This window comes from Battus philenor, unplaced genomic scaffold (assembly GCF_028537555.1).
Source record: "Battus philenor isolate CCGP_79_NKW_IND1 unplaced genomic scaffold, ilBatPhil1.0.hap1 SCAF_14, whole genome shotgun sequence".
In the NCBI taxonomy this organism is placed as follows: domain Eukaryota; kingdom Metazoa; phylum Arthropoda; class Insecta; order Lepidoptera; family Papilionidae; genus Battus; species Battus philenor.
This window is the reverse complement of record NW_027181676.1, coordinates 9,085,963-9,110,907: the sequence shown is the minus strand read 5'-3', so window position 1 is coordinate 9,110,907 and position 24,945 is coordinate 9,085,963. Positions and strand designations below refer to the sequence as shown.

Sequence of the window (24,945 nt, the reverse complement as noted above, 5' to 3'; positions counted from 1 at the left end):
AAAGTAACTGTCGTAATTTTAAGTTCACAGATATTTTAGGACAGCCTAATAATTATTTAAAACAACAAAATTAGTCCTAGATATAAAGTTAATCCAGACTTTTATTTAAATTTCTCGCAGTCATTGTACAGGCTATTTTTCTGTACAGTACGGCTATTCATATTATTCAATCAAATTTTATAACGTTTTGGTCATAAAAATAATTTAAATAAGTACGATGGAATAATTAATATAAGTTTTTGAAGTTTTCGTCTGTCCTCATAGATTACACGCTTAATTTTGTCAAAGTATTAAAAATACAATATTTCTGTCTGCTTCACCAAGATAACTCTGTTTAATATTAAAATTAGCATAATACGTAATAGTATTGTTATTTGCCTTACTCTGGATTAACAATGTCTGTTACAAAAACACTCGAAATAAATTTATTTTACGTCATATTTCTCAAGTTCGTATTTCCATAAATTTATGTTGTAACGTTATTTTTTATTAATAATGATTCAATGATTCGTTATCTTTTTTAATTTTTCACACAAAATTAAACATGTTTATTAGAACTAAAATTACATTATTTATATAACTTAGGAGTGCGCACCAGAGAATGTCATAAATAAACTTTAAGCCGAAAAAGGGTGATTTTGACTAACCCCAGAAAATTAATTGAAAAAGTTGATATCACGCACAATTAAATTTATTGCCATAGTGTTTAAATTATAATGCACTTTTTGACAAAGTTTTTAACCATAAATTATTACAGTATTCAATACTGTAATAATTTATGGTTAAAAACTTTGTTTGTCTTTGTTAGGGGCTAGCTATATGCCTTATCACCCGTTTTCATATTGACTTATTAAAAAATTTCATCTCATATTCGATTTTAGTGACATTAATATTACTTCTGTATATATAACTAATATATACAGAATATTGTATACATAAAATGTAGTATATATAACTTCTGCATATAATCGCTGTGGTGGAACTTATATTCTGAAGACTGTAACAAAAATGTCACAAAAAAACGAAAAGATACAACTAATAATAAAGGCAAAAAAATTGTACTTGAAAATGTCGGTAATATTCCAGCCAATTAGTAGATATGGACTCGTTTTTAATTTACTCATATTGTGTTATCATGAAAATGTTATAAAATGTACTAGTAAACTTTTTTGTATTCTATATTTGTTGGTGTTTTCAAAAAATAAAAATAATGTAACTTAAAAAAAATATATAGTTATCGATACTTAATTAGATTATATTTCATTAACTAACTGCATACTTAGTGATAAAGAGTTTAATTTTAATTAAGATAATATACGATAATTTGTTAATGCCGCAAATGTTAATAATTTATATGCGTAAAACGACCTTTCCATGAATTTAAGTTTTACGTTTTATCAAAACATTAACTATGCTCTTTAAAAGGTAAAAAATACCGGAAGGTACGCATTGTAATAAACAACAAATTATATTAGTCATTATGAAGGTTGTAAAGTGGAAAACTTTTTCAAGGTTTGCATTTAAACATTTATAATAATTGGAATTACTTCTCTTGGAAAACCCAAAACTTTACAAAAGACCAGTTTATTGGATCTATTTGGATATTTATTTATATAAAAGTTTTAATAATTTTTTGAAATGCTGTCCAAAAAACAAATGTTTTTAATTTTAATTACCCAAGGCAGAGAGTACACTCACTGACTCATGTAACATAATAATTGTTTTTGTTCAAAACAAGGATTCTTGATAACTTCTTTATAAGAAGACCACAGGCAGTTAAACGACCATAATGGAAGTTTCAGCAAAAAATTGCTCGACTGTTATAATTGCCTAAATATTATTAAGAAAAATCGTCTTTTGCAATTTGAAGAAATTTTTTGTCGCTTCACAATCACTAATCGGTACTTTTTTCATGTTTTTGATTACTTGGTCCGTTTTAAAACAAAAAAGAATTTTAAAATTGATACGTAAGAACGAATATTTAAACGAATTGTTATTATTTCAGTGATGTCTAAAGAATCACCATCAGATTTCGATATTGATCATGGATGGAATAAATTCTACGTGCGTTTAGTCCTGCAGAAATCAAAGTCTCATATTAGGCTTTTGGTCTCTATTTTTCACAGAAAAAAACTGTTAAATTTTTAATTGTTTTCACTGAAATATTTGCATAAATTATCTATATAATACAACCAAAACAAATTTTTAATAATTACAATTAACACCTAATGAGAGAAGATAAACTAGTATTTACGTGAAAATATGTTATTTTTCTACACACAAAACTGTTAGTATTATATCCTTTTGAAAAATTTTATGTACTTTTAAAAAACGTACAATTTAAGTGAAGTGAAAAATATATTTCTCTTTTGTACAATAATTTGCTTGAGTATACGTGATATGCATTTTTTTAATTAATTTTCTTAAAGACAGATTAGCCACTACGTTCTCATCTATTTTTAATAAGAAATTTTCATTCATGAGAAATAACGTGTGATGAATTATTTGGTCTGTATTATTCATGAATGTGATTTTTGTTTAAAAGTGTTAAAATACATAAGATCAAAACCAGTAGTTGCCAAAAAACGTCAAAATAAGACTAAAAAAATACCTGCTATGTAGAACACAGCAAATGATGTTGTCTACAGCCTAATAGAGATAAATAAATAATAATTAAAATTTTTCCAATATTTAAATTTTGATTAATGAAAAGTAATAATTTTTTTGTAAACGCTAATAATATTTTAAATAAAAACTAAGAAGGGTTTGTATTCATGGAGAGCTAAGAAATTATCGTTAAGCCAATAAAGCTACCGTAAATATATTAAATAGATACCTAGGATATGCACTGCGGAACTTACGCCTTCCCCATAGTTTTTATTCCATTAGGTAGCGGATGTCGCGTTTTTTTTTGGTTTCAGGAAAAAATGTCTAAATGTACAAAACTAACCTACCCCAAACAGTTCATTATTTTAGGATCGTGTTGTGGAATCTTATCGATGTTAAAGGTGCCTTCTGGGAAGAGAATATAAAGTTAACCTAACTTGCATGAATTCTTTGACGTTCACTTTTATATATATTGTAAAATATTTTTCGGAAAAGCAACAATTTCTGTATGGTAATTTCATAGTTCGTAAGTCTTGCTCGACAGATATTATAGGCTTCAGCTAAAGTACAAAAATTACTCTAGTAACAAGTATTATCTTTGAACAAAGACTTAAAACTAGTAACTCTTCAGATAATTACCTGGCGGCAACGCCCGCTAGTACTCTGAGTGCCCTCTCAAAACAATCGTTTAGCCTCGGCGCGGGCACTTTGACCTTGACAAGCTTATTCAACACCAATGCACAATGCATATCTTGGGAATGTAACAATAACACTACGTACAATACAACACTAATATATCGCTGTTACATTTAAAAACACAAATTTCCAATTTAAATATTAGCCAATTCTATTCGAAATTCAAATTATAAAATTTGAAAACATTTCTAAGCAAAGAAATTGCTTGTTTATGCCATATTATTAAAAATAATCTGTAATTCGACTTTTCCGTTTATAGCTCTATTTTATCCTACTGTAACACGATACACAAAAACTTCACATTTCAGAATAAATTGCTCCCACTCTCTTCGCAGGCGTAAAATATTTTAATTTAGTTACAAGTTCATTCATTCCATTCACAGATTCCATAACGAGTAAACATATATCATCTACACACGGCATTACATTTTCAGAATACAATTGCGAAATAATAAATTGCCAATAAATCCACAAAAAGTGTTTTGCTGATTGAAGGAAGTAAGGGAGGTATATGTCGGTAACTTTTAAATTTTTGGGCGAATTGGGTCTACCGATGTACACGATTACCCAACTCAAAAAAGTGAAAAAAAAATCCCCATAAAATTGCCCATTTACTCTCTCAAATCTTTAAGCTATTAATATCTATCCTTAATGTACATTATTCTAAATCAATGTAAATATTAAAAATGTCATTCTTTACAAATGTCGAAAAGAAAATTATGTAATTGAAACGAATAATATTTTACTTATGCTACTTATAATTAAAATTGAAAAATAATTTAAATATGACAAAAAAAATTATTCAATTTTAATCACATCAGTTTATCATCTACTAGGCGAGGGACACAAACGCCTTACCTCAAAAATAGTCATTACACTAATTTTGCCACGACTCTTGAGTTTTAAGTTTAAGTTTTAAGTTTTAAGGGAGTTTAAAGGTAGCAACCTTAATGTATCTGTACAATTGAATAACCGTATTCTCAGCTGAATTTAATAATTTATGCTATCCAAGAGTTAGTTACGCAAAACCTTTTCATTTTATTTACACAACAACACAACGCCGTGATATAATAAATACGAAATGCAACACAAATGTCCGCTAAAATTTGCATTAGTTTATATTTGGGCCACAGATATTGACACCCTCCATGTTTAAAAGGCAACAGAGTAGATATCGTTGTATAAAATAATTTGTTTGTTTCTAACCCATTAAGCACTTACTGTAAATTGTTGAGTATCGTCATACAAACGTTTCGGCGGCCACTTTACTGTTACGGATTTACATTTACGTTAAGCAACGAAGTACATTTAAAAAAAACTTATTTTTTTTGTCTTGAATTCTTGGTTCTGTGAAATTAAACTATTAACTATATAAATCCTATTAACTTTCTGCCGTGTTTAGTAATGTTAGGAGTAAAAGCCAATTGTGCGGATTGGTGGAGAATTAATCGCAGAATGTAGCTTTATCTTACTTGCTGGAAATAAAATAGGTTAATAAAATAATCAATTTAATACTGTCCTTTATGCCCTTTCAACGATTAACATCTTTGTCGCACCACATTTTTCACACACTGCAAACCCAAGCAGTTGACAATTTTTAAAGTATCACATCAAGCGCCGATCAGAAATTATTAAAAATGTTTACGAGTTTTCATATTTACATTTTTCTTACTTTTATATGTCCACTCCGAGCTAGCCGATTCTCAATTATTACTACAAAGTATTTTGGTCTCTGCAGTAATCGTTTAACAAGTACATTTTTATAGTATTACATAAGTAACATTCAGTAAGAGCGCAAGAGTAACATATTTCGTTGTATTGTTGTCAAGTGTAAGAAAATGAAGAGCTAACCATTATTTTATTCTTTTACAAAGGAGTAATTGCTAGGCGCGTACCTGACCTTCAGGCAAAACACAAGTAAAATGTCAACGTATACTATAATATGACGATTTGGTAACAATAGTTCGCAGAATTTATTTGTATAGAACCTAAATAAAGTAGGTCCCAGAATGCTACCTCGTGGAACAATATTGTTAAAAAAATTCTTACTTCGTCTGCAATTTTAAAACATTAAAATAGATCTCGAAGGAAGCTTTTGAAAACATCTCTAACTGCCCTTACAGCTTTAGCGTTCCTGCATAGTTATAACTGTGAGTATAGAAATAGTATTGACTTTATAAGATCAAAAAATATACTAATAATTTTTTTAAGTGTTAATATTTTGGCATTGATTAGGAGGCAAGTTTATATTTTTATAGCGCTTGAAGGTGCTAAAGAAACGATGGCTGTATTTAAACGAAGATGTTTACAATATGCAACGATGCATAAACTCTTATGACGACAATTTTGTAAAACTATAAATTATTTTTAAGTTGATACTAAGTTTAATTTTAGATATTCTATATTTTCAGTGCCACCTCTCGTACATCTAAAGTACATGCAAAGAAGTCTTTATCCACAAGAGAATGAACGTACACGATTTCATTACGTACGTACATAAATATGAATATTAAAACGTTTTTTTATGTTTATCACTTATTCAGACAATAAGCACAAAAACTGAGTGAGTAGATATATGTATAAATATACATGTCATGTTTACTCCGTAATCGGATTTAAGTCTAGTTAACACGTAAGTAAATAGTCTCAAGGTGAACAAAAGGATAAACTTCGCAAATAACGACAAGAAACCTAAAATAAAAATCTGGATTTATGTTTACAATTATGTTTATAAAAGAACTAGGAATAAAAGTGATATTTTAACGCACTCTTCATCTGAATTAGTCTTTAACAGTAATTAAATGTTTTAACTAATTATACAATTATAATTTACTCATGATTCATAAATATTTGTATTTCGTAATATAAAATTAGCATTAGTCACCAGTGATTTATGTTATCTTTAGTTAAACGTAATTGTCAAGAACTAAAAACTATTTTGACAAAAAAAATAAGTTTAATGTCTGGATATCTATTGCCATGCCCTTAATGGTGCAGTAATTAAAATTATAAGCAGAACGAATCACATGCTATTTCCGCAATTTCAATTTAAAAAAAAAAAACTTGTTAAGTTTCTCTGATTATTTTAATGAATATGCTTTATAAAATAACGCGGTAAGAAGTTACTTATTAATCAGTCAATCAGTAGTAATGGTTAATCAGACAGCACACTTAGAGATATAACGTTCTATATCTATGTTTGTGTTCACTACCTTGAGAAACAGAAAGGTACATGTTGTTTGCGCAGTAACTTTACATATTGATGTTCACACACGAATGCAGTAGAAACTTGAAATTTGACTGCATTCTCTAATGTAGCTTCTGCAAAGGAAAGCTATATCTAATTTTGCAGCACAGATGTTTGTTTAAAACTATGCTTAATCCCTTTGGATGAATGTCTTCGGTTTTATGTTTGATAATTGCATTCATCAAACCAATTTTCGGTAACATGGAAAGTAAATTTATCTAAAGATTTTAAAGTTCAAAACATTGAGACTGTTTTTTTATTAAAATTAATTGACAGCTTATAATATTATATTATTTTTACAAATAGGCTTTTTTAAATTTAGGATATAAAACACCTTAAATGCATTATTTTAACGAGAATTAATTAAACGAATGAATTTTTTAATTATTAATAATTTAATATGTCTTCTACCCAGAAACAAGACACTTCGGACCGCATTTGCTAGCTCACTGGCGCTCATCTAGTCATGGGGTGGTGTATCTCGGGGCAGGCCATGAAGCGTGCAGATGGCTGTTGGGGCCTTAAGATGCTTAAGATGCTGGAGTGAAGACTGGAGTGAGGAGAAGTACACCGATAAGGTAGACATTCTACTACACGAACTTGTTAAAGTCATCGTAAAACACTGGAGGCAGGTCACATCAGAATCTATGGGGGAGGCTTACGTTTAAAGGTGAATGCTAAAAAAAAAGTAAATTTTCTCGTTGGCAGTTTGACCGGATTAGGGAGGATAAGCGTTAAATGTACTGTAGTTCAGATCTTTACGCAGAAACTATGGATACGGCTCTTTCAGGAATTTCGTTCATGCAGTTTAATGTTTATCCTATCATAAAAATACGAGTGTTTTTTTCCACATTTAATCCTTCCAAGTATCAAGAAGTTGTTGATTTCCTAGAATTTATTTGCTTCATTTTGAAATCGTATCTTTGATATTAAAATGCAATATTTTTCTTTCATGTTATAATTTTTTCAATAAAGGACATCTAAATAACCTTTTAAAAAACTTTCTAGAACTACTCGCTTTTGAAATAATGTCTCCATTCAACGAAATACAAATCTATGCTTTCTCAACAACCTGTAAAAAATCATCTTTATTATTTCAGGTGAAGGGCGTCTACTGTTGTACTTGGGCTTCCCCTATAGATTTCTAACAGGAACCGTTGGAAGCGGCCTGTATAATCTGTATTAATTACAAAATTATATGTTCACCATGTGTTTTGGTACGAAACAATTTTTTTCGCTACGATTTATCAGAATAAACATATATGATGTACTTATGGTGTCATAAGGCAACTTTATTAAAATATTAACTTTAGCTTTTTTCATTATTACCTTAGGCAATAATATTGATTTCATAAATGCTACAGTTATAAAAGATGTTTGATTTTGTTCCTCGCAAACAATGTGATGCGATTGTAATTGTTGGAATCAACTTTGCACTAGCTGTACTATCACAACAATGAGTTGTGTAATTATAATAAGTATCTAGGAAATGTTTGGTTGCGCAACCATAAAAAACGTTATCTCTTTACTAATTTTGTAAAAATGTGTAATAAATTTTGATTTTTAAGGCCAAATATTTGTGTATTTTAACATGTGGGTCTTTAACAAAACTAGAACACACAAATTCTACGAATCTTTATTTTAGACGTTTAAAAAAAATCTATAGGAAGTTTGCCCGCAATAGTATATCTCGGCTCATTTAAAGTTTTTATATTTCCACCGCGAACCAATAAATCCAATTTCGTTCAAGAGCTTGTTCAAATCCTCACAGCCCTAACTTCTTTACTTACCTTTAAAATATCTGCAAAATTTAACATCAATTTAATTTTAATTATTTTCAATTTATGTTAAATTAACTCAAATTACATATCAAAGCTATTTGAATTTGTATGATAAACTAGTTTCAGCTTTTAAACTGGTTAATACTGAGTTTTGAAAAAAAATGGGAATATCATTAACTGATCGAATCATTGATTTTTAAAGCACTTGCTACTAATTTTGCTTGTTCCATAATAGCTAAATACATTGATATATCAATAATCTTTTGTGTATAAATATGTATATAAACAGATATAATTACATTAACAAGAAATGATAGTCATCGAAAGAAGTTGGACACAGAAATGCTCCAAGCGGGCTTATTGGAAACCCGTGGGGGAGGCGTCGATGCCCAGCTGTGACCGTTCTACGGCTGAAACGATGACGAAGGTGAAAAATAGTACACTCTATTGTATATGTTAGGTAATATAGAAATACAAGTACAGCGCTGCTACTATCATGCGGCCACTACCTTTGTAACTTCCTCGTCTCCCCGCCGAGTACTGATACGGGTTCGGAAACTCGAATCCTGTAATTTTATATAGTTCACGGACCCCTCCGTTCCGTGAACTCGTTTCCGATGAAGCTGTAAAAGCCGCAGGGCTAACAGCAAAAACTTCACATGAGACAATAGACAATAGACAAGTAGTTTTATTCCAGTTCCGCGATTTTTTACAGATAACATAACCGACTTATTCTGTTAGGACTGTTTCGCTTTAAAAGACGTCAAAGCCAGTAAGTACATTTTCTAGGCTAAATAGAAAAGTCCAAGCATTATGGTTCAAGGTGATAAGCGCAAACAGGTATCATTTATATCAAAACCACGTATGTTTTTGAATAATAAATAAGCTTTAACATATTTTTATATATTATCATTTAAGATTAATTAATAAGATATATACATGTGTGTATGTATATATATACATGTACATAAATATATTTACATATATATATATATGTATATATATACAAATATATATAAACATCGTAATGAAAATTTGACCTTGTACTTATAATTTAGATCCTAAAACTTAATTAGCAATTTTAAATTAAAATACCTTAATATTACAATTATATTATAAGTAGTAAACAATCACCTTAATATTATAAGTATCAATTACCTTCATATTATAAGTAGTAAACAATCACCGGTTTGAATTGTTATCTACTGCAGGAAGTCCACAGTTACTCTTTTTAAATGAAATTTAACAATGATTGATGTAGACATAATATCAACCATGCAAATGAATAAAAATTTTACTTCAAACCAACTAAAAACTTCTTAAATACTATTACGACATTTATTTGATAATGTACTTTTAATTTTTGCATTTAAAAGTAAGAAAAGGATGATGTACGATATCTTATCTCTTAAATTTTATAAAAATATCTTGTTGATATCTATAGCGATCAACAAAATATTTTACCAAATAAGGATATTTTGTACAAGATATATCAAGCGATCGTTAATAATATTTTTGGATAATATTATTGTGTGGTATTACTCATTGGCATTACATACTAATTTAATTTAATCGCAAAGAAATTAGCGAAGGCCCAATTAAACCCAACGGCTAACCGGTCCCCCCGATATGACCGCTCACAACAAAAGTAGTGAACGGCATGGCCTATGTCTGTAGTTTTTTCCGCAAAGCCTTTGGCAACGCGCGCGGTTGTATTGAAGTAAGAGGCAAATAAACAATTATTTTAAGTAGAGAGTTGAGTTTAATAAACTTATTATTAGTTTTCGGCTACGGACTTAAAAAAATCATTGACAGTTTTGCATTATAAAAGAACAAAAACACAATTTCAGGTAAGTAATATTTATTCATATATTTTTAATGATCAAATTGAACTCTATAATAACTTTTATATACTTAGATTATTTTATTATTCCTTAATTTATAAATATTTAATTTATACGTATATCAAGGTTAATTTATCTCATATGGTTCATTGACATAAAAGCTATCTTAGATAGAAGGGATTATAACAAAATTGATTTCTTTGAAAACTGCACGCATTTTAAAAATAGTTAATATTATTAACAGAAACGTAGAATACAGTACAACACGCAATTTTATAAACATAATGTACTAAAATTTAAAATTATAAATCGTCATACACCGCTGCCTCTGAAATGATCACGGTACAATTGAATCATTAAGATTTATCTTTTTCAAATATAAACAAAATATCCAATCAAAGGTATGAGATATTAACATAAAGTTTTTCTCCAAATACATACTAATAATTAAATAATTCTTTTGTAAGACAATACATAATTTTAGTTAATTACTATATTTTTTATAATATCTTTAAATTTTTATAATGCTAACCCATTACTAACTATACTTTATGAACTTACTAGAATCCGAAATAAATTGAATTATTATACTATTATTAAAATATTGGTTATACAACAATAGGTGTAGATCTAGTCATAAAATTTATAACTCTTGGGTGGTATTGTACACAGGCATAAAGGAATGTTTCAACTATTACTTATGCATTCTTCTCATGGTGAGCATCACGTATCATAGTGATCACTGCCGCATACAAATGTCTTTACGACTCAAAATGTAACATAAAAAATCATATAACAGCACTCAAAACTTACGTGATAATGTTCGCATTATTTGTTGTCATTTATAATGACAGTAATTTTATCTCATAGGTGACATTGAAAGGTAACAAAACATTTTTTATGATTAAAAAAACTGTCTGCTTTTTTTAAATAATATCTGTTTTAATGCTATAATATAAAATAGATGCTCATATTCATATTTTTTTTAAATAACGTTTTATTCCCCGCGAAAATTTTGGTATAGTAAATGATTATTATAAATTTTAAAACAACCTAAATAAAAAGAACATAACATAATCTGAGGATTTGATAAAAATTTCAATTCGCCTATATAAACAATATCTCATCCACATGACGTAAGTATAAAAAGTGAAAGTTACATTAAAACGACGTTATTGCAAAGTTTGACGCAATCTGCAATACTTACTTCTATGAACGCACACCGGAAAACCTATTTGGTTTATAACCTCGCAAGAAATATACAGTCTTAAACAGTTTGATTAAACTTTATTACGGGATTACCACTCAGAGAATTAAACACATTTTTGTACAGCTTCGTACAAGTCAAAGGTTATTGACATCAATACGTTTCAGATAACCGACAATTTATAAGACCTCAGGTTTTTACTGGTTAAAAAACAACAGTAACGTATTGCTCAATTGATACATGTATTTGAAAAACTTAATCACGTTTTTTCTAGTCAACAGACTTCATATCGTTGATAAATAGTCTTCACGTATATATACTTAAAAAAACTGTTTGTCTGATTTTGCCCACAAGCCAAATTGATAGTCAAGGTCTGTTATACCAAAACTAACACTTGATATTTGGATTATGTAATGTGTATTGTGAATACATATATTAATCGTGTGTTATAAAACATCTTATTTTTTATCTACTTTTGAGTATTATGTTTCTTATGAATTACCTTTATTTTCGTCAAAAACAAATATTGTAACGCTTTAACTAATTGTTTTTATGCTAATAAGTCATAATTATTAGTAAACAAGTTATTAGTTATTTTACCATCATCAGAGTTTCGCTGCGTGATCTTATCAGAAATAAAGAGATCCGCAGAAGAGTCAAAGTAACGTGCATTTGTCGAAGACTTACACCTCTGAAATGGTAGTAGGCGGTTGACTTCACTCGTGTGGTCGACAAGCGTCCAAAAATTTTTGGCCCAAAGGTTCTTGAGTAGAGTCTACGAATCGGTAGATGCAACGAATTTTGGTCCCCTGCTAGGGAGACCTTCGACATAGTTCAGATCGATGGAAGTAGCTGGATGCAGGCAGCGCAAGACTTGTCATCGTAGCGATCTTTGAAGGACTGCCTTGCAGTTAGCGTCTATCGGCTTAAAAGGAAAAGAAAAATTAGAATAGTATTAAGTAATTTATTGACTTTATTACTACCTTAATAATTTAACGTAACAGATTAATATATTTTGTAGTTAACATTAGATACTAGGGTTCGTAAACTATATAGAAATCGAATCAAAATTATGAATAAATTTTTATTAAAAAATGTTATTGAAAACATTCCAAGCTTGCAAACTGTTTATAATATTCATGAAGTACAAAGATTGTTATTTAAGTGAATAAGTTATTCTCCTTTTACAGTTTGTTACATATTTTATAAAGAGGTTACTTTACATGTTTCAGAAAAGATGGGACGCTTTCTATTTATCATTTCGATGGCAGTGCTCGCAGCACAAGTATACTCCGTAAGTATCTTATTTCCTTGATACAAAAATCCTTTTAACAGAAAGTCAACTAGGTTGTTCTTTTCATAAAAACTAGTGAAAACGAAAGTATTTTGATTTAATTCTAGCATAACTTAATTTATGGTTATTATTATTGTAACGTGAATTGCAAATAATACAAGGATGCGTATCAGTAAAAATCGAACAAAGCTTGATCCAGCATGTTTAACATAGGTTTGGTTTTGTAAATAAATTTAAGTCACATTTCTGATCTTATATTTAATAACATTAAACACTATAAGGAAATAACGGACGTAATTAACTTTACATTTCATAAAATACTTAAAGATACCAAAACTTAATGCAAAAAACAAGAAAAGAACACTGAATAAAAATTTAAACGGTGTTTTTGTGCTATTATAAATTTATTTATTATGGTTTTATTGCTTTATAAAATGTAACGTACTTCGTATTATACGAGTAATACTTTTAAATATCAACCGCGGGAAATACGTGCGTAAATACTTAATTTATAATAAAACAAAAATATTGAGCAACCGCTTTATTAACTATTCCTTACGTAATTAATGAACTATATTGAGTCACGTTGTGCAAAATGGAATATTTTCAAGACCTTAACGAAAGTTTTACAAATTCGATTGTGATAACCCAATTCAATAATAAATATTTCCAAGAACGTCTAAGTGCCTAATAGTAATTTGTTTAAGTACCTGTATTATTCCATTACTGCAGGAAATGAGTGGAAACAGAACACGAAACTATAATTTGGAGTTTTTTTAAAAATTTTATATTATTATTATATTAAAATTGTAGTATTCAAAAAAACCATAATCAGATAGATATACACTGATGCTAATGTTTTCGCCCAGCACAAAAGCTCCTCAAAAATTTAAGAGCCTCCTCTTTTCAGGAACAAAAGAAAGTCACAGAGAACCAGATCTTAATAATCATCAAAGTGTTTCCATGGCCAAATATTCCCTCTCAAGTAACGATATCGCTGGTACAGGTTTTCATGGTGCAAAATTCAATTTTTGTTTTTTTGTTTCTCAAATCCATGTAGGTATAGATAGATCGCTTCACATAAATTGTGTAATTTGCAAGAAATAGAATTTGATCGTTCTATCTTGCAGCAAGAACTTATGATGCACCAAGCCCCTGCCATGTAAACAAAGCCTTCACATTCGACAAAAGTTTTCGGCTTCTTTCGGATTCAAATCGTGCGGCGGTTTAACTGAGATAATTAAACTTTGGTCTACACGTCAAAAGCATAAACCCATGATTCGTTACCAGTTAGGGCCCTCGGGAGCAAAACAAACTGAGATCGTTGCGGATAGAATCCAATAGCTCCTTAGCGATGTCAGTGATTGCTCTTTTTAGCTAAAATTGAATATGTTTTATTCTAAAATTGAAGGATGAATTTCAATAACCAATTCATATGTTAAGATCCGCACAAAATGTTTTATCGATCATTAAGCGATTATCAATATTTTTGTTTACTTCGTCAATATTTTCGTCTATGGCAACAGCTTTCAAACACGGGCTTCCAACGCGATCTTTATTGCTCACGTTTTCTCGGCCTATTCTATTATATTACGTTCAACAAATAAACGTTGTTTTAGTCCAATACAGCTGCAAACAGTAGTTGAAGAAAATTAATAACAACGTAATGCCATAAAAATCGAAATTCATACTATCTTAACCTGCAGAATTGAAAAATTCATAGCTATTATCGGACGGATCTCATATGCCGAAAAAAAATGGCTTTCAGTAACCATAACATAAAGCCTTATCCAAATTATCCCAGTAGTAAAAAGCTTTTATACTTCTTACATAATAGTTAGATAGGTAAACATCACTATGACAAACCCTCCAGTGAAAAAATTTTGCTATGTCATCGGATGAATACCCTTCCCTAATCGTTTCGACAGCTGTCTTTTTAGCCTAATTCTTTTTCACTTTTAGACCTATTAAAGTATGTGCTGGGTAAAGGCATAATAAAACACGGTTGTTTATTGTTTAGTTCAGATATTTTAATTAAACATACAATTAAATTTATGTCAAGTAAATCATACTTATATGATCATATTTAATATATTAAGTAGGTACTCTGTTCATTTTGCGCCATCCATTGGGTTAATCGTTATTGCGTCATATTGATATACAATTCTCAAGATGTTGAAATCTCATTGGACATTGCCAAGGATTAAATACAAGTTTGAATAGCTTCCTCATTATGTTAATGCGAATGCAAACAAAGATCAGGTTGATTTAATATTCTAATCGTATAAATCGTTCGATTACTTGGTACGAAAGCACTTAGATTTATTTTACAAATAATTTAAAAGTAATTTTATTATATTTATCTATTTTTGTAGGCACCGCAGTTAATTAGTTTCTCTGACGGCAAATTGGGAGTCAATTTTGGAGGATATCATGCTGCTGTTGGTTTAGGAGGACTATTGGGTATGACATTATGTTTTCAATAATATATTAAAAGTAACAGTGATATATATATATATATATATATATATATATATATATATATATGTATGTGTGTGATTTATAGTTTAAAAAGTTCAGCGATTATATTTTGAAAACTAAGAAAAAAAATATTATATATATGAGCAGTGGTAGCTCAGCAGTAGACAATTGAGACTTCCGATCGTAGGTCGCGGAATCGATTCTCGAGTCACAATCTTAAAACTCAGTGTTTTGCTTTAATTATATATATATATTAGCTGTTCAAAAGCAGTTTCCATGATGAGCATCAGTGTTCTCCATGCCATACTATTATACTACAATCGCCAACCGCATAGATATCCTTGGGGGACATATATGTTTTTCAATAGGCATCCATAGACTGAGATGACGTATGAAAAAGGAATAACTAGAGGACATTATATCAAAACAAATGTTATTTATACAGATAGTAAAAAAATTGGTAATTATAACATTGTAGTACTAAAAACTATAATCGTGCTACATTTTTAGCGCTACTAACAATGTATGAGTAAAAAAAGAGTCGTTATTTTGTTCTAGCGAATTACAAATTAATCAGAATGAATTTAAAAGAATATTTAAAAAAACTGAATTATAATTTTAAGGGAATGGCGCAGGCGGTGGACTATTCGCTGAAGCTGGTACACCTTTTGGACAATCTGCTAAGGCCGGTTTAGGAGGTTCTGTGGATGGAAATGGTGGAACTTCAGGTGGAACAAATTTGTTTAATGATTTTGTCTTCCATCTTAAAAATTCTTTCCTAACAATAAGTTTTCGGAACGTAATTCATCGCACTTTATATGATATTTTTCTCTATAGTTTGTAATTAATGGTAATGTTAATAATGTAATTGACATAATGTGTAGTTTCCCGGGAATTTTACCGGCGATTAACATAAGTCACAAGTAATCACAAGGCAAATTCTCTGTGTATGGTATTAAAATATACCATGTAACGTCTCTTAATTATTGTGTGATAAATTTAAGATTATTGAACAAAGGCTTGTAAAAAATGTTATAGTATTTTTAAGTGATAATAAAACATGGTTATAATTTGCTCAACTGCTGTATTAAGTATATTTTAATTGATGATGATGGTTCTTCGTAGATCATAGCGCGTTTGGAACCCTCGTATTAAATGAAAAAACGCCATTCTAGAGGAGCTCAATTTAATTCTACAAACAATAGTAATACGAATAAGTTTTTTTCAGGTGGCCTATATGCAGGAGCAACTGCAGGTGGAAATATTAAAGCAGCTGCAGGTTTAGCAGGTGGGGTCAATGGAGAAACTTCAGCGGGAAATGGATATGCGGCAGCTCAAGCAGGAAATCGTTATTCTTCATCTACTCTGGTAGGTGCTGACAGAACAGAAAGAGAACGAAGAAAGCAAGAGAGGCTGCAGAGGAAACTGTTAAAGAAAGAAATACGCGAACAGGAGAAAAAACTTTTATTAACACGAAACTAATTGTTTACTCATATTTTTTACAATTCTATAATTTACTCTAATTCCTCTAATACCTTCTTTGCTTTGGTTAATTAACACTAACAAGGCACAATGTAACAAGCATCGAATTTAAGTTTATAATAGATTGATTAAAACTATAAAAACTATATATGTATGTATAAAATTTATTCATATTTTTATATAAATTTGGTGAAATAAAGTGGTATAAACTAATTTTATTTTTTGTTCACCTCAGAAATATTGATAGTAAGCACTGAGCAAGGTAAATAATATATAACTGTAAGTATGCTTATAACATAGTTCGCAAATACGACTAAACACGCTTTTTAATAAAATTCAATTTTAAATCTTTATTAGCATGAGAACATAATTGTTCGTCATATTAGCATCTTCAAATCATTTAATTTCAGATAGAAAAAAAATATCCTCCCGGACCTTCAGTACAAAATAAAATAAAATCGGAAGCTACAAATGAATTAAAACCTCCAGTGGAAGACGTACCTAATTACGAAATTAAAAATTCTGAGTCCTTAAATAGAAATGACAATAACATTCCGGTTGAAGAGGTAACTGATATTTTAACAAAATAACTATGTACAAATCAAATTTTACACAACGTTACTACCGTAATAAATGTATGTTCACAGATACAAAGTCAACAAGAGAAAGAAGGCAACAATGCTTTTTACAAACCGAACAATAACCAATTACATAAAAACAGCTATCCAGGTTTCGAAGGTGATTCACCTGTTAACGGACAAGTTTCACCAGTAATACAAAAACGAGTTGACGCTGGATTTGAAAACAAAATGCAAAATGAATTTAATAGCCAGCCAGGAAAAACAGTAGAACAGGTTTATCATAAACAGGTTAATGTAGGAAGGAACCCAACATTCTTCGAGGACATATTTAATGTTAGTTATTTAAATTATTAGCTCTATTTTGTTTTCTATTTTTTTTTGTTTTGACAACATTGCTACCATTGTTTTTCAGATTCCTATTGCAGCTTTAACGGCAGTAAAAACATTTTTGACAAATACAGCGGGAAACACAAGTATATCAGTACAAAAATCGGGCACTATTCACGCAGGTGAATAGTTTTAACAAAATCATTCTTTACATTCTTATACATAATTATAACTCGACAAGCATGAAATATTAAAAAAAAACATATTTGTTAACCTTCGAGCGGACTCACTGTCGTAATAAGTTTTCAACAAAATTGTTGAGGATCCACTTGCGGTTTGGTAGGATTTCGATTACATACTTAGTGTTTGTTGTGAAATGTTGATTATTTTAAATAAGAAGTTAAAGCCGACATTAATGAAATCTCTATTTTGTGTGTCAATACGACTATACAACGCAATTAATATGCACGCATTTTTTTATCTATTGTTAACAAATACAATTTTGCAGTTGTTACCGATTTATTTATCATAAATTAAAAATTAAGTTTTTGTGAACATCTATTTACATCATCTATTTCTTTTTCTTATATAACTAAATCAAAATAACTGGATTATTAGCATTATTTTGATTGATACATTGCCAAATTTGTAATATTTTAAATGAATTTTTTTTTTAATTTTGCATATAAAATTGCTTATTTGATCGATTTTCTAGTTGTATTAGTTAGTAAAACATTAACTATGGCAATATTTAACAAACTGTTGCTATAAAAAGTCCAACGTGCGCCGTTTTGTATTAAATTTTATATAGCGCTTACTAGAAGGTTTATTATACATCCATCATTATTTCATACATTTATTTTAAAAATTTTTAAAGGAAATATTTTTTTTATATAAAACGAGGCTAGGAATCGACCTTAGTTGCATGTAATCATTTAAGTACTAATTTTCTACAGAATCTGAATCAATTTCGCCCAAATTTGCTTCTCCATCATCAGCCACATCATCCGATACGCAAATCTCGGTAAAGACACCGAATGCGTCTCAACTACTTGATGACATAATAGCAGTAAGTTCATAATACATCGCTTGTTGCACTTATACCACATTTATTTCATGAGTAAAATCATTATTATACTTTAAGCACTTGACTGTGTTAATAAAGCGCTTTTTAAAAAGGGGACAAAGAAGGTTAGTCATCATTATCATCAACAGTTCAGCCGTAGGATATACTACATCTATCGTCTTCCGACAACCTTAACGAGGTCGTCTGTCCAATTTGTAGGTAGGATGTCTGACACTCTGCTTGGTTACCGCTTGGTTGAGATGAATTAAGTTCAATTATAAAGAAATTAAAAGATGCGCTTACATGCGACTTCTGTATTAAAAGGTGCGCAAGCAACAATTTGTATATTGATTATTTTATTTTCATAATTTTGTCATCTCGGTCGACAAAAGTAACGTCCTCATCGCTTTCTTGCTGGGTATTCCTATAAAGATTTCATTGTAGTGTATGAAATGTACTAAGTCACATTGTACAAACAAACCACATAATACATCACGAGTTTAATAGAATTCAGTTTTAGGACGAGCAAGGTCGCAAAGTAAACAGGAACAATCAATAAGGCCAGAGAACGCGTACGTACCGTGCAAACGTCATATGAATATAAAAGCACCTTTAGCTAGTATACAACCAATAAATAGTGTATTTTCTTATATTAACTTACAAGTGAATAGAGTAAATGAATGAAAAAAAAGGACGTTAATATTGAGATGCAATTTGCTTTACGACGTGGTTACGGTATCGATTCATTACAGCTAATTAATTTCTCAGTTATTTAATATACTTATTCTGGCTATAAATACGGTTCTCTTCCATTAGAAATTTATTTTTTATGAATGTTTGTTTTGTTAAAAGGAGTGTGTTAAAATTAATGGCGATCATTTTGGATGAGCTTGATGAACAAATACGTTATAATAATAAATGGTTTAAATAATAGAAAAATATATTTTTCCTAGTAACAATATTTATGACACACATTTGTATACACTATTTATGATTATAGTTACTTTGTTTTTAATTAATGTAATTATCGGAGATTAAGTGAGCTGCTTATGTGTGTGATGTAAATCATTTAATGAAACCTAAAACTTTACCGTTTTAGATACCAATTAACACACTTGGAGCAGTCAATAAATTTTTAGAAAACAACGTTCCTGTCAGAAAAAGGGTAAAATTTAAAAAATATTTCATGATCTAATTCGCATAATAAACTATTATTGTTTATACACCTCTGACTTTATTACAGGTTTCTATTGAAAATGGTGAATTACCTCAAGGCGTAAGATTTACTGGTCGACATGCAAGAAGAAGAGCTCTTAAAAAAGAAATTATTGAGCAAAACAAGGCCAACTCGGACTCCACACCAGAAATTAATAATTAAAAATAACACCATCACAGCAACAAAATCATGACTTTTAACTATAATACATAAGTAAATTAGGTGGTAGATTTTTTTAAAAATAAACATAGATTTATGAAACGTTTTAAATATGGTTTTAATGATTTCTATATATAAGCGTACTTTTCTTGTATGAATTTTATTTAATTAAGTTTTAAACGAACGCATTTTCACCTGCTACCGGTTATATTTCCTTCATTTAAAAGTTCTATTTACCGCTCCATTCGATACTCATCTGGCAATAAATACTTTTGGGATTCAGGTATGCCACCGTAATATGTACCCTAATTTAACTTTATGCTACAGACGGATCTGGGGCGTAAATGTTTATTACTTTCACAAATTTAGATATGGAAATAAAAAGTTAATATTTTTTTTTAATTTTTGTTATATTTGGAATATTATAATATTTCATTTTGAATAGCGATAAAAAGAAATATACACTTCCTTATTTACCGAGACATGAAGTCTTAGTAGTTTTTTATTGTAATAATGTAAATAAGACTTAAAAAAACTTTCATAAATAAAACGCATAACATAAAATTACAAAATCCAACAGATTTTTAGTAGGCGATTTTGTTCTACTTTAGTAAATTGCTGCCTTTATTTTACTTAATGCACACAATTGGTGCACTTTTACCAATCTCTGCCCTCAAACAGTAGCCTCCTACATTATTGTGTTATTTTATGAGATGTCGCTGCTTGTGATGTGCGATTTCAGTACTCTTTTTTCAAATTCGGAAGTTGCATAAGTTTTTGTATTTTCATTTAGCAGTAGTAGCCCAGTGGTAGAAGACTGAGAATTGCGATCGTAGCTCGCGGGTTCAATTCCTGCTATACATTCCTATTTCATTCACATCCTGGGCATTAATTATATGGAATTACCACTGCTCATAAAAAAGTTTCGAGAGGATGGGCAGTAGCATCCTCTTCTTACTATAATACCACATTGCGATTGTCAACTCGCCTGCCAAGCCTGCCGATTTCACTTTGCAACCAATATATAGTTATTTTTACTCCACCCTAATGTCTTCAGTAATACACCAGGCAAAGAATGGACTGTAGAAATAACTCGTACATAATTAACGACTTAATAATTGATTTAATATCTTCAAATAACAAATTCAAGCGAAGTGGAAAAATTTCGTCAGAATATTTAGTCAATATACCTTAATATAACTGGAAGTAGTCGATTATATTTGTAACAATAACTTATTGTATCTTTTGGATAGTGCTTACTAAAATACATGAAAATTCACCTTTACGTATATACTTAAAATGTAAAATTTACAAAAAAACTTTGAGTCAGAGTTTTTAAAGCGTTCTTTTTCAAAGTACACAATATATCTAAAGTAATTCTTAACATCTGCATTTAAATGAAACCTCGGCTGTTAACTAAATAAAATGCACAGAGTTTTTACCAGACGACTGAATGATTGCATTTATTTTTGTTTGTAGCATATCATATTATATTTTACTCTGTTGACCGCTGTTTTGTTTGTTTCCAATGTCTAAATGTATTACAAATATTGAAGTGTAAAATTGTGTTATCTAAAACAATTTTTAAAATTTTTAGTAAATATACATTTTAAGCTGTTAACTTCTAATAAATCAACTAGCCTCCGCATATTAAGACCATCCACCACATCTATCAAGAATATAAGATGAGAAACCATCAGGTCACAGCATCTGCTTATCATTTTCTTGTTTTAAATGATTTCATATGTTTTGTTTTTTTTAATACAATAATAACAATTCAACTAAAAATAAACCTTAATTGTAATTTTAATTTTTAACTAAAATACATAGGTTTTATTTAACTTTCTTGATACTGAAAACTCTCAATTACTAATTTAACAACTCCTAAAAGAATTTAACAACTTAGACCTATAGTAACATATTGTGAAAAAATTTCACTATATTGTGAATTAATTTGTTGTAGTAATTTATCAATAACTGTTCCGACTTTTTTCTTAAATCTCTTCAATTGCCGTAAACAATTCGTATTAGTCAAATACGCAAACATTATTCTGATATTTAAAATAATTGAAGTAAATAATATACTTAATTAAATACTATTCAATTATTTAAAAGTACATATAAATTATTTTATACTATTAAATATAAATGCTCACCCTTTATTGGACCAACATTATTGGAGATTTAACATTAGAATAGAATGTTATTTAAATATCTTTTCAGTAACACAATTATTAATGTTAAATATTATTGACCGAAGCATTACAAGTACATTACACATATAGAACATACTAATTTGGCTCCTCTTTTATACAAAAACAGCATGATGTCCATGTAATTCCGTGCTCACATTTCAAACCGACATATTCAATTTTCAGAGCACAGTTACAAGTGGTCAGCACAATGCTTCGCTTAACGGCGTCGGCCATTATCCACTAGCACCGTATTTCGGTAAGCATGTATGTGTGGGGATTATTACTGCTGGTATACTCACAAAAATAATAAATGATCAGCAACGAAAATACCCGTTATTTATTACCCTAATTTTTCACCATAAAATAGTATCATTTTTGATGGTTTTTACGCCTTTCTTTATCATTATTTATCACTTGAACGGTCTTTCAAACTTAACCAAAAAGTTAAGTAACACAAATAACATTAAATTAATTTATGGCCCCAAGAATATAAATTCTTCGCCGTAAAATTTACTATCATTCCATAAAACGTAAACGTCTCTAGTAAGATGCTACAAAAGTTAGGCAAACTTTACTCATAAAATTTAAAGTTTAGATATGTCGACGTCGTAGTCCTTTTCAGTCATCGCAAATCGATTTGCAACATCTGCTCATATAACATTGCCCGAGTAATATCAAAACGGAAATATAAGTGTTGTTTAGTAATTTTTGATGCTTTTAATATATGTAGCATAGAACTGGTAATGACTAAAAAAATTATAATGTTTAAAAGAAACATTTTTTTAAGATATAAACCAACGTAATACATACCTAAAAAAGTATAATAAAAGTCTTAATTTTACGATCTAACTTTTAGCAGTTAAATTGTAAATTAGAAACTTTTAATTTTCATCTTAATGGCTTAAAGCAAACAATAAAAATTTTCTCATGGTAACAAGTAAAGGAAAAGTTAAAAATGCGAATCCCTTTTACTAAGAATTTTTTTTTAATTTATTGCATATTTATTAACGTTTTATAAGATAGTCTGACTAGTTCAATATTTACCAAAAAAAAGCAGTCGGTGATTATTTCATTGATAAGTACTAAATAAATAGAAATACACGAAGAAATTACGATTACCAAAAGCCTTTCATATTCCTATTCGCAATGTCTAAATCAGTGTTTCCCAAAGTGGGGCGTACGTTCCACAGGGCTCCCGCGGGGTTTTAATTGTCAAGGAGAGCAATTCGAAAGTGGACACGCCACGAGTTAAACTCTTTTGTTTTAACATAAAAATTATGTATATTACATAAGAGGGGTGGAAGAATTTTAGAAACGTTAAGGTAGGTCATGGCACAAAAAAGGTAAACATACGCCGCAATCAAGCGCAAGATGATTTTTTATTAAATCTGAAAATGAAATGAAAAATTAATGCCTCCTCCAAATATAATATTAATCAGTCCGCTCTGTTTCGTTGTCAAAGACATGTTCATCGTTACATTATCCACAAATAAATAAATTATTCCTTTAGCTAATTTAAATTTTTAATGACCTTTCATGATTCTGATGAATACGTTGCTCGTCGTTATTAAGTAATTTAATAATCAACGGATACAACTAAAACTGTGTACATAAAGGTCAGCGTTCATTGTTACAGATTTAAAAGGTAAGTCTTCGTTAAAGGAAGAATATATTATGGACTATCAAGAATAAAGATAAAAATCATTTATAGAAGATTATGATTTTTAAGAGAATTTATTAAAAAAACCTGTTTATTTTAACTCTACTCTACATCACAAAATGTTATAGTTGTGAAGAAAAAGCAGAAAGAAACTCCACAACAACACTACTTTAAAAAAGTTTACCAATACTGATTTAGGTATATACAATTTCTGTTAGATACAGCCTGAATGAAAACAACGACTTTCCAAGAATTCTTCTTGTAATTTAAATATTCGTCGAATAATATGCTTTTTTGTCAATGTATATTTTTTAATGGATTTTGAGATGATTGAATTTTGTATTTAATGAATGGTAGTTTAATAATGTTTTTCGGAAATTTATTGTTTATATCTGTTTCCATTTATTCTAAACAACTTAGTAATTTTTTCCAGTCCTTATTTTAGTATAGCCAGTTCTTCACGGTGCCTTTTAAATACACTAAAATCGTTCTCTATTTTTTTTTAATTTATTACATATTAAACGTATAAAAATATCATAAATACTTTATGGGGCCTCAGTAAGAATATTATTTTTTACTGTGGCTTCTCTCTTAAAGTTAGACACTTAGACATTTGCCGCAGACTTTTAGCCTTAGGACACTGTGGAATATTAGACGGGAATACCTTTCATAGTTTTTCGAACTGTTGAGCTGGATCAATCATCTAGATTAATCTTTTTCTCAAAGTTGGACTTACTTATTTTGTCTAATCAGTCACCTATATGTATCTTAAGAAATTTCCTTATATACACGTACGAGTCAACAACTTTAAGAAGCGAATCTGGAACTGATAAATAACATTATTGGATCATAAAGATTTAGATTAAGATAAAGATTCATTACTCCTATGGAAATAAAAACCTCTACTTATTACATCTATTTCCACCAAAAAGTCTGTCTTCCAGAATAGCTATTAGCGATAAACTAGCTTTTATTCTTTATCTTTGTACGTTATTTTACAGAAGATATTTACTTTTAAAGCTTTGTTTAATAAAAAAAAAATGTTTCGCCCATAAAATATTAAAGACGACACCAAACAACATTCATGGGAAGTATGTCAGAT

The 24,945-nt window shown here is 29.4% G+C and overlaps 1 protein-coding gene across 2 annotated transcripts in view; it reads left to right on the top strand.

The window, feature by feature from the left end:
- The window catches only part of LOC137933770 (uncharacterized), an 82,591-nt gene extending 62,503 nt beyond the window's left edge, over positions 1–20,088 (top strand). Inside the window, exons 1-11 of one of the 2 annotated variants that reach the window (XM_068777817.1) lie at positions 9,998–10,181; positions 12,615–12,676; positions 15,052–15,139; positions 15,781–15,885; positions 16,386–16,525; positions 17,050–17,205; positions 17,287–17,553; positions 17,633–17,729; positions 18,504–18,616; positions 19,713–19,778; positions 19,857–20,088. In XM_068777817.1, the coding sequence (XP_068633918.1) occupies positions 12,620–12,676; positions 15,052–15,139; positions 15,781–15,885; positions 16,386–16,525; positions 17,050–17,205; positions 17,287–17,553; positions 17,633–17,729; positions 18,504–18,616; positions 19,713–19,778; positions 19,857–19,991 (1,224 nt within the window). In that variant the 5' untranslated portion in view covers positions 9,998–10,181; positions 12,615–12,619 and the 3' untranslated portion in view covers positions 19,992–20,088. Of the gene's footprint in view, positions 1–9,997; positions 10,182–12,608; positions 12,677–15,051; positions 15,140–15,780; positions 15,886–16,385; positions 16,526–17,049; positions 17,206–17,286; positions 17,554–17,632; positions 17,730–18,503; positions 18,617–19,712; positions 19,779–19,856 lie in introns of those variants that run through there. The other variant, XM_068777818.1, reaches the window with a different exon arrangement.
- Positions 20,089–24,945: the final 4,857 nt, after the last annotated feature.